The sequence below is a fragment of the Triticum aestivum genome, chromosome 2B (genome assembly GCF_018294505.1).
Source record: "Triticum aestivum cultivar Chinese Spring chromosome 2B, IWGSC CS RefSeq v2.1, whole genome shotgun sequence".
Classification (NCBI taxonomy): domain Eukaryota; kingdom Viridiplantae; phylum Streptophyta; class Magnoliopsida; order Poales; family Poaceae; genus Triticum; species Triticum aestivum.
In genome coordinates, this window is record NC_057798.1 from 596,567,186 (window position 1) to 596,577,704 (window position 10,519).

At 44.6% G+C, this 10,519-nt stretch overlaps 1 protein-coding gene across 1 annotated transcript; it reads right to left on the bottom strand.

The window, feature by feature from the left end:
* Window positions 1-536: 536 nt before the first annotated feature.
* Window positions 537-6,717, bottom strand: LOC123046226 (flavanone 3-dioxygenase 2). Its single transcript, XM_044469532.1, has 4 exons — window positions 6,427-6,717; window positions 5,876-6,123; window positions 1,114-1,441; window positions 537-1,024 (listed from the first exon to the last, which is right to left on the bottom strand). Exons 1-4 carry the CDS (start codon window positions 6,622-6,624, stop codon window positions 776-778), a joined length of 1,023 nt encoding a protein of 340 aa, XP_044325467.1. The 5' UTR covers window positions 6,625-6,717; the 3' UTR covers window positions 537-775.
* Between the last annotated feature and the right edge of the window lie 3,802 nt (window positions 6,718-10,519).

Genomic DNA, 10,519 nt, shown 5'->3' on the forward strand with positions numbered 1-10,519 from the left:
TATCATCCTGGAACCTAGACCCATGCTCGATACCCAACCCAACCATGACTAGGCCTAAACTAACAACAGGAGAGAGCTGACGATGGAGATGAGAACGGCGAGCAAGAGCATAGAATGCATCAAAGGGCCAGGAGAGAAGGATGCATCAAAGGGAAACTGTTGCCGAGCTACAACCCAGAAAGAGACTTGAGTAAGAACGAACTAACCAATGGCGACAAGCAGTAAACACCCTTAGACCCGAAGCGCGTAGAGAGAGGTAGCGGAGCACACCAGCTGTAGGTGGTCGCCACGGCCGGAGCGGCCCGGGGCGGGGGGGGGGGGGGGGGGGGGGGGGTGGACGCTGCCGCACGAGCGGGGGCAGCGGAGTGGTGTGGCCGCCGGGAGCCGGGACGGCCGACCGGCGGGGTGCGCTCGCACTCACGCTCTCACCTCTCGCCTCTCGCCAGAGAGTATGCTCTAATATTTTGGTTTAGTGAGCTCAGCTCCTGGACAGCAAATTTATTACTCCTACATACTAGCGTTTTCTCTTGCACTGGTGTAGTACCATAATTCATTACGAGTAGGATCACAATTAAAACAAGCGCGCGCGCACACCCACTAGTATATAGGGATTACAATACAAGATGGACATCAATAAATACGTTGTGCTCAAGCAAAAACAAGTTCAAACAACTCGAGTAACCCCGCACATTGAGTGCATTTATTATTTGAGTAATGCTACGTCGTGGATGTCCACTGCACCCAGCCGTAGATGAGGCAAGCTTGTGCACACGGATCACTTCTGACCCGTGAAGAGCTCCAGGCAATGGTCCTGGTCCAGGTTCCTGCTCCAGAACTTCTTGTAGTACTCGTCGTAGGTGTAGCTGCGGTACACGGGCTCGTCCCCGTCGCCGACGAGCTTGGCCGCCGGGCCGATCACCGTGCTGTTGCACGGGCACAGGAAAGATGCCACCGACAGGCGCTCCCGCGCCGCATTGACCACCGCGCGGTGCCAGACGCTCTTGTACGCGCCGTTGCTCAGCGCCTGTACGTACATAGTTTGCATCAGCTCGTCGCCCACAAGTCCCAACTGCGTAAATTAATCTAGTTGTTGATGTCTCGCAGGAATTTTACCTGCAACTGGTCGCCTAGGTTGACGACGAGGGCGTTGGGCCGGGAGTCGACGGCGATCCACTGGGCGCCGTTCTTGAGGACCTGGAGGCCGGAGACGTGGGGGTCCATGAGGAGAATGGTGAGGGCGTTGGGGTCCGTGTGCTTGGGCAGGCCGTAGGTGAGGTCCGGCTCGGGGCACCGCGGGTAGTCGTTGACGGCCATGTGCTGTTCCTGCTCGCCCAGCACATTCTCGATGTAGTCTTCCTCGAGGCCCAGGCCCAGGGAGATCGCGCCCAGGAGTCGGAGCCCCAGCAGCCGGACTTCGCGGCAGTAGGTGCTGATGATCTCCCTGCATGACGAGGGAAAAGAGGTCATGCATGAGGTCAGTCTGTGGAAGTCGCCGGTTTGACTCCAGATTTGAAGCAAGCGAAGTTGGGCATGCACTCCACTGAGGTCGGAATCAAGTACTCTACTACTATTTCTTCCATATTTTTTCCGCTCGCCGCGGCAAACTTGGGATAGAAGTCTATTCAGATCAGCATGTACTATATTTTTATCTGTCTTCACTTGGTCAATGATGATGATGGGAAAACAAACATTCGTATATCCCCCTAAAACAGAAAATAAAAAGGAACACGCCTATCAGCAAACCTACGCTCCGCGTAAGATCTTTTCTGTCATCCCCATCCGAATTTGGCGTCTCGAAGGTTTATTCCACGTGCGAAACGCTAGACATTTCGAGAGATAAAAAGAAGTTCGCTAGCTAGGAGATAGACATCGCAAAAGTGATGGATGCAACCGATTAGGCGATATGTAGCACAGTAGCAGCATGGTGCGAGGACAAAACTGTGAAATGACAAAAGGTGAAAAAAAGGCAAACCCTAGGGGTGTGGAGTTTATCAGCCACATGGGGAGAGAAAGCTCGAAGTGAGCACCGCACTTTGCAAAACGACAATGCCCACGCCGCACCACGTGCTCATTTCGCTCGATCGCATAGTGCACCCATCACTTATCGGGTATCAAATGATCACTAGAGAGAATTGGACGGAATTGGACGCAGAAAGCACCGTCCGCAACGTAGCTAGCGGCAGCACAGCGCTAGCAACATGACACGCACAAAGGTGCTCGATCGTATGGCCGGCCACACTGCCTATCATCTACCTACGCCGCAACACATTATGTTGTGCGCCTGGCATTTTCTGGTCAACGCACATACACCATGCATTTTCTATCGGTGTGACTGACCATTTGGTGTGAACGGTGAAGTCCCAGTGCCCCAAGGCTGAGAGGGTCTGATAGCTAGTGCTCGTGCCTGGCCAGGACATTGTCAGAAAAAGACTGATACTGCCACACCGGCGGGTGCGATAATGCAAGGATTCGTCCTCTTGCCAACGTGGATTTAGAGCATCTAGAGTCCTGCGCCTCGAACCCACCGTACGCCCCGGCACAGGCCCCGGTAAAAAAAAAGTCGACCCAGACTAGCGGCGCCTCAAATGGGACTCAAACGCCCGGACTGATCAGCATCCCTAATATCCAGCTCATATATGGGATGGATATGAGGAGGCCTGGGCACGACCGTCATGTCTGGCTGACAGCCCGAACCTCACAAAAACTGAACCAAATCCCCATCCGCCCCATCCCTTTTCACTTGCTTCTACGCGTTGGACGTCTGTAGCTCCGCCGCCGCCCTTGCACCGGACTACACCTTGCTCCTTCGACACATTGTGATTCAAAAAGAAGCCATGCAACCATCAGTGTTTCGTTTGTGAAGGATATAATAGACCATGACTATTAATCTTCTTTGTGATAAGCAAAGAAGAACAAATCACACGTGCGCGGGCACGTCCGGAAGCATCCGTGGAAAATTTGCAGGTTGTGTTGATGCTTTTATGTGCAGACTGGAAGTTGCTAGCTCTAGATAGGTTTCTAGAGTTGCTATCCACATATCTAGTTCTATCCCATATCTAGTGCTATATATAGAGCAGGAGGACATGGTACCCAGACGGTGACCTGTGAGATGAGATTTGTTCATGATATGGATTTCGTCCTTTCTATGTTCCGGTGTACATATGGAATAATGGTCACAGAAAGTTAGATCGCTAATTTCTAAAATTGTTTTGGGTGCTTCCAGTTCATTCAGGCCTGTTCTTGAGCGTTGGTAGGTACGTACATCCATTTTTTGGATGCACCAGTCCTTCTAGCTTCTTCGACACACGTTGTTTTTCTCTCCGCGATATATTTTTTGATTGGCTGCTAGCTTGGGAGTTTGTCTTCAGGAAATAAAGTATCACAATATATGATTCGATCGGCAATGCTCAGTGTTTTGTACCACATTTTTTTGGAGTGCACCCCTCTCTATAAAATATAAAATCTATCTGGTTGCCACCGCTCAAAACCTATGATGAGCTGTTTTAGACGCACCACCTCTTGATACCTCTCAAAAAATTTCACCTCTTGATTTTTTTTTGTAATACAACTAGGCAAGTCTGAGTGCTCTGTTGCTTAAAGAAGTGGCTCTAAAATACAAGTTGGAGAACTTTGACCTGCAATATAGCTGGTTGCAATATTCTCTGCGAAAGTAAAGTGTATTATCTTTCCTTAACCACATCTGCCACGCCTCACCAAATATGGAAATATAATTAACTTTGGTTATTTCCTGTCTTTTGCCCCAACTATAATTATGTCCGATTGATTATCTGTACATACGCGTTCATGAATTCATGCGGATGCAGGGATGATGCGTACTAGTAAATATAGTCATTACATGATTTTCGTACAAAGGATTCGATGAAAAAAGAAATTTAATTTGTGATATAGTGCAACATAGAATCACGCCGCAAGTTTTTCTTGACATGGTTGTCAGCATTTGGCTTGATCAATGTCATGTTACGCTATATAATCAGTGGTGGACCTATGATATTAATAATATGGGGCCACTGTTATGTAAACAATGTATAAATAACATAACTGCAATACATTGTTACAGTTGTTTCTAAATTATGCTAAAATAGTATTGAGCTAAACAACCTCATAAATCAAACTAATAGTCCCCCCAAAAAAAATCTATCTACAATTGTTTTAAATTACACATAAATAGTATAATTTAGCTAAACTAATTTGGGAGTAAAATTTTGTTTATTATCCTATGCTCTATATTATTATTATTATTATTATTATTATTATTATATTATTATTATTATTATTATTATTATTATTATTATTATTATTATTATTATTATATGGTATTCCCTCCTTTCAGGTTTACAAGGTCCACACATATTTTAAGAAAATAATCAATCAACAAAATAATAATTTTATGGTACAAAACTTATATTTTCAGATTATTCAAAGGAAGTATCAAATGTTGTATATTTTGTGGTATATAACTCATATTTTGTTGAAATAATTGTATCATTTCAAAAAAGATCATGTGGGCCTTGTGAGCCCGAGACGAGAGAGTATTATTTTTGTTCATTGTCGAATATCTCATTGTTAATGAAGTAAAACACTTTCACATAAAATGATCTAAAACAAATATATTTTACACCTATCTCACATGTTCAGAAAAAGGTATTCTCTGTGGTGCACAAAATATGTAAGTTTCGTTTTCTACAATCCTCTGGTCAAACATTTTAAACTTTGATTGGTAATATTGCTTTTTTTACATGTGGACAATATTGCTTTAGATATTTGGATTTGGTACATGAAAAATCATGGATAGATTCGTCTACATAAGTATTCAAACAATATTTTTTTTGGATTTTATACATAGTACTCCCTCCGTTTCTTTTTACTCCGCATATAAGATTTGGTCAAAGTCAAACTACACAAAGTTTGACCAAATTTATATAAAAAAATATGAACATCTATAATACTTAAACTATATAGTATGAAAATACGTTTCATGGTGCATCTGAAAATATTGATTTCATATCATGAGTGTTTATATTTTTTAATATAAAATTAGTCAAACTCTACAAAGCTCGACTTTGACCAAACGTTATACGCGGACTAAAAAGAAACGGAGGGAGTATAATAAAACTTAATGATGGAAGTTGCATCTCGAAGACCGCATTTATGTCAAAAGGTCCTTTTTTTGTGAACTCGAGGGAGCAGCGGTTGGCAATATCGAATATGCACTAATGCATTATGCATACAGTTCTCACCTCATGGGCCATGGCCGATAGCATATTTACTTGTGTCCTGATATTTGTTAGGCTAGTGAAAAATAGATGTTGATTGAGGTGACCTCGTGGTCTTCGTTCTCGGTTCTTGCTATGTTCTGGCAGAGAAGCACGCGATGGCCTGGAACGAGGGGATGATCTCCATGGCGAGTTAACCCATTCGGAGATGGTTTGGTGTGTTTGGTACTATGGTGTCCGGTGTTTTTCAAGGTGACGTGGTTTCGGTCCTGTTTGATAGTCTTGGTTGTCTCTTGTTAGGTGTAGTGTCTCCAACTTTCACGCTTGATGTTTAGTTGGTAGAATTTGTGTTACTTGCTCGGTTGCCATTTTATTTTTATTTTGACCTGCTTGTTTGAGCATTTTCTCACTAGTATGTATCGGTTCGACCGTTTGAGCTTTATTATATATAAAACTGAGGGAACGTTTTGAGAAATACAAGAGGATGATGTCTTTTTTACCGGATGACTATGTGCAATCAATTGAAAACTAATTATTTTTTATAGACAACATGAGGCAAAACTGCAACATGCACAAAATGTTGGTCCAAAATCAGCCATGTTCGGTTAGGCCAATATAGACTAAGAGTTGCTAATGCTTACTTGAACGTTTCAGGATTGGACGGCCAGTCCGGCACGAACTCCTCCAACGGGTGGCAATGAAGGCGCAGATAGTCCCGCCAGTTGTGCACTGTCTCCTTGCGGACGTTGAAGCTTGTAGAAAGCCTTATCTTTTTGGATGGCTCATCAGAATAGAGCTTGGCCTTCTCTTCCGGCGGGAGCCGGAAAAACTCAAGCCCCACAGCCATCACCTTCTCCAGCAGCTCCTCTGATATCCCATGATTTACGATCTAAAAGAAATTGGCAAACCAAAGCTAGTTAAATGTAACTTACATGGCCGGTGAATTGCCGTCTACGTCAATCAGAGAGGGCATGGCAGCACCAAAATCCGCATCGTGCTTGTCTGAAGAATGAAGCAATGCGGCTGAAGCAAGCGGTGAAGCCTTGGAAAAGTAATATAGCTAGCTAGCCGCCATGTTTGAGTCTTAACTGATGCTAACATGCATAGTGCACTACCGGACTCGCGGCCTATTCCGGTAGTGGTGCGAACTATAGAACAGAACCAAGGGCATGCACGTGGTGAGAAGGCGGACCTGGAAGAAGCCGTAGGTGCGGCAAGCCTGGTCGATCTCAGCGATGACGAGATGCTTGTCCGGCGAGGCGAGGTCGATGAGGGGGATGTTGCTGTCAGTCACCACATCCGCGAGCTGCGGCCGGTCGTTCTCAGGCCGCGTGTAACCCTCCGGGAGGGTATCGCGGTGCGCGACGGTGGACAGAAGCTGGTTCGCCATTTGGGGCCTAGCCGAGGCTCAGTCTCGCGCGGCGGTAGAAGAAGGGGGAGGAGCGAGGGGGATCGCCATATATCGAGTACCCTGTACCCGAAGACTTGGTGAGGCCGGCGCGGGCACGCGTCTACGCGTTGACGCGCGCGGTGGACCGGGATGGTATAACCCGGAGCTCCACCACAAGCGGCACGTTGATATCTGGCCTGGCCCACTGGCCCATGTACATACAAATAGGCCCATCCAATCAATCAAGTTACCTCCTAGAGATTTTATTTGTCATGCAATGTACTCCGTATATGAGCTGTGCAATACGCCGCATATATAACGAAGGGGGGCCGGCAACCGTGGGACATGACACGCATTCACGGTAGAGCTGTTTCTTTGTCGTCCAACTTTTAGAAGGGAGACATACACTTTGTAGAGCTGTTTCTTTGTCGTCCAACTTTTAGAAGGGAGACATACACTTTGTAGATGTGACGGGACTCCTGGCACGTCAGCAACTCAGAGAGCTTTTCCAAGAGTGGCGATCTATCGATGATGCATGCAACTCAAAGGACTAGCTTATTGTGGCATACTGGCATGGATATCCATGCGATTACCACATCAACGATGAACAATATAAATATCTAATCTAAGTGAACGTACGGGATGAACTCGACGATCAAATTAAGGGTATGCTGATCACCTAAGCTGGAGTTTTTGTTAACAATATCTTGTGGTTTTGCATGTCGACTGGGCTAGGACTATTTCTTTTTAATTTTGTAACAGGGTCATGCAAATCTACTCAGAGTTGTTCTTTCTGATCGTGCGTGGCATGAATCCTTAATATGATTGCTGTTGAAGTTCATCAATGTAAGCTTTACACGCGTGATTATTTGTAGCCTGCTAAGCGTGTCAGCCTAGGATCCATGTAGTGATGGAATTCTTTCCTTTTGGAACACATGTAGTGATGGAGTTGTATGTAAGCATTTGCTACAGCTCATGCGAGTGAGATTTCAAAAATCACGGTTGAGTTTCAACCATGCACGTGATATTGAATATTTGAGCAATTTTTCATTAAGTTTAATCAAGAAAAATGGTAGATAAAACATAGCAAAGTGGTGTAAGTAGTGATGCAATTAGGTACATAATAGGCAAATATTATATCCACATGGTAGATAAAAGCTATAGACTGGACGCAAATCATAAGAGAAGAGAGAAGACGACACACGGTGCAGTGGAAGAAGATGTAGGTGCACTGTTCGTCATGTCGCCGAGGGGGTAGTTGGCGTCGGGGAAGAAGTCATCGTCCGGAAAGTCATCGTGCTCAGTCATGCTGGAGGAAGATCCAACGGTCATGCTAGATCTCTCCCCAAAAAACCATTTGCCTCAATTCGTCTTTCAACTTCTTTTTCTCCCGTGACAAAAATTAAGGCAGCGCGCACACGTTGCATAGGTCCTAGTGCGGCTCGATCACGAAACACGACGCGTGTGCGAGGCCAGGCTAACCACCGAGGAGGAGTGAACGTGTATGTGCTCTGTTCTCAAGCTCTTTTTTTTTGAAAGAAAACATGCACTTTATTGATTGGAAATAATGGTTACATCGTCTATAAGAAGAGGTACAATATTCTCCATAGGCTCCTCAAACCAATCTCTAGTTACAGAAACTTTCGCTATCCTAGCAAGTTCACGAGCAACCTTATTAGCTATCCTATTACAATGTTTAAATCTAGTCAACGAAAAATCACATGCCATGAAGTAGCAATCCTCGAAGACTGCCCCGCAACTCCCGCCGATTGTCCTCCATTTTTCATTGTGTCGATGACTTCCATATTATCAGAGTTGATAATAAGACGATTGCATCCCGCCTTTTGTGCAAGAATTAAACCAAACCCCAGAGCCATCGCTTTTGCTGTTAGTACATCAGCACACCAATCGATCTTCCCATTTCCGCCAACAATGAATTTTCCTTTGACATCTCTGAGTACAGCACCTACCGTGCCCCTGAGCAGATCATGGTCAAAAGAAGCATCAACATTTAGTTTAACAAAACCCATAGGAGGTCGGCTCCATCCTTCTTTTCTACTAGACGCACTAGGGGAGTGGGCATTCACATAGTTTGCCATTATAGCACGAACCCCCATCGAAATCTGGTTCACATCTTGAGACTTCCCTTCATGAACCAACATGCGTCTCTCCCACCATAAATACCAAGCGGTTATCGCGATTAATTCACTTGCATTCTGGCATCCTAATACAGATAGTTCTTGGTGCGGCATAAGAAGTAAGAATTCAAGGACCGCCTCACCCGCACGATCAATAACACAAGCTTTCTTAATTACCTCGTACATCCCCAGTTTACCCCAAACCTCTTTTGCCTTCTCACACAAAAACAAGATGTGTTTTGTATCTTCTTGCCCATTTGAGCATGATGGACAAAGGGGCGAAACTTTCATATGTCTATTGGCAAGTGTAACACGACACGGTAGAGTTCCATGCAACGTTCGCCAGATAAATATTTTTACCTTTGCCGAACACGATAATTTCCAAATCTTCCCCCAAATAGGATTGACATTGGTACGACCCATACCATTAGTATATTGCAATTTTCTCCTGTGTTGTTGGTTCCATTCCACCGAATAAGCTGATCGAACAGTGAATACACCATCTTTTGTATAGCTCCAGGCAATGAAATCCGACATATTATGCATAGTAAGGGGAATCGCGAGGACCCTTTGCACATCAATTGGCCACAAAGTTTGTCTCACCAAATCTTCATCCCAAAAATTCATGATTGGATCAATAAGATCAGCCACCTTTGACAGAAGTTGCCCACCTCTCAGAGTAATAATTTTCCTACTCGCACAATTCGGAATCCATGCATCTCTCCAAATATCAATCTTTTGTCCATTTCCAACTCGCCAGATATAACAATTTCTCAAAGAGTTCACTCCCGTCATAATGCTTTGCCAAGTAAACGAAGATCCCTTCTTTAACCTTGCGTTCATCAAATCTCCCTCGGGGAAATATTTAACTCTCAATATGGTTGCACATAAAGATTCGGAATTATCAAGAAGACGCCACGCTTGTTCTCAAGCTCTTAGTTGTGCGTAGAACAACCCACCTTATAAGTTTTTATCCCACGCACTCCACTAGCGTCATGGAATTAAACTGCACACAACCCCTTGTCATCCATAAATAATGGGCTACATGAACCTCCAAGATTTTCCTAGGAATTATTAGGTAAAATAAATGGGCTAAAATCCAATAATTCCAACATGTGATTTCTTCACAATTTGTGTTCACTGAAGCGGAGGCGATAGATATGGGAATAGGTTTTTTTTCGTGCAGAGATTAGGTTTGGATGTACAGGGCAGTGGCATCAGATAAAGTCACGCCCCCCGGTAGGATTGCTAGGGACACGGACAAGACGGGTGGTGATGGTGGTTGGGTTAGGATGGGACTATATGGTGACGTGGTAGCGTTGGTCTTGGCCAATTGAAACACAATGAGTTTAGGGAAGTTGGATGTCAAGTCACCAAGGAAGGGGAAGATGGCGGTTGAAAAGAGGTGTCAGCTTCTAGAATTAGAAACATAAGAGGGGGAGAGGGGAAGATGAGCTCAAAATTTTGATTGTTGTTTCACAGAGATACAAGCAACTATGCAATACTATGGTGTGGAGAAATCTATTAGACAGTATGGTAGAATATGACATTTCAGTTGGCTCCAAAAGCCAAAGCCCATTGATGGCGGGTAATCATTGTCGAGGAAAAGTTGTAATAACATATTCATATGTCGTGTATACATACATGGGGTTGTATATGTCTGTATCTAAAATGGGCCATAGAACCATACCTGGATAACCAACACTTACAGGCATGCCGCCCTAGTTTCCTAGAAGGAAGCCACAACCTTGCTGAAC

Coding starts and splice junctions, on each gene's coding strand:
- LOC123046226 (XM_044469532.1), bottom strand. CDS start 6,624: ATGGCGAACCAGCTTCTGTCCACCGTCGCGCACCGCGATACCCTCCCG. Junction 6,124..6,426: donor GCACCTACGGCTTCTTCCAG/GTCCGCCTTCTC, acceptor AATTTCTTTTAG/ATCGTAAATCATGGGATATC. Junction 1,025..1,113: donor ACCTAGGCGACCAGTTGCAG/GTAAAATTCCTG, acceptor ATGTACGTACAG/GCGCTGAGCAACGGCGCGTA.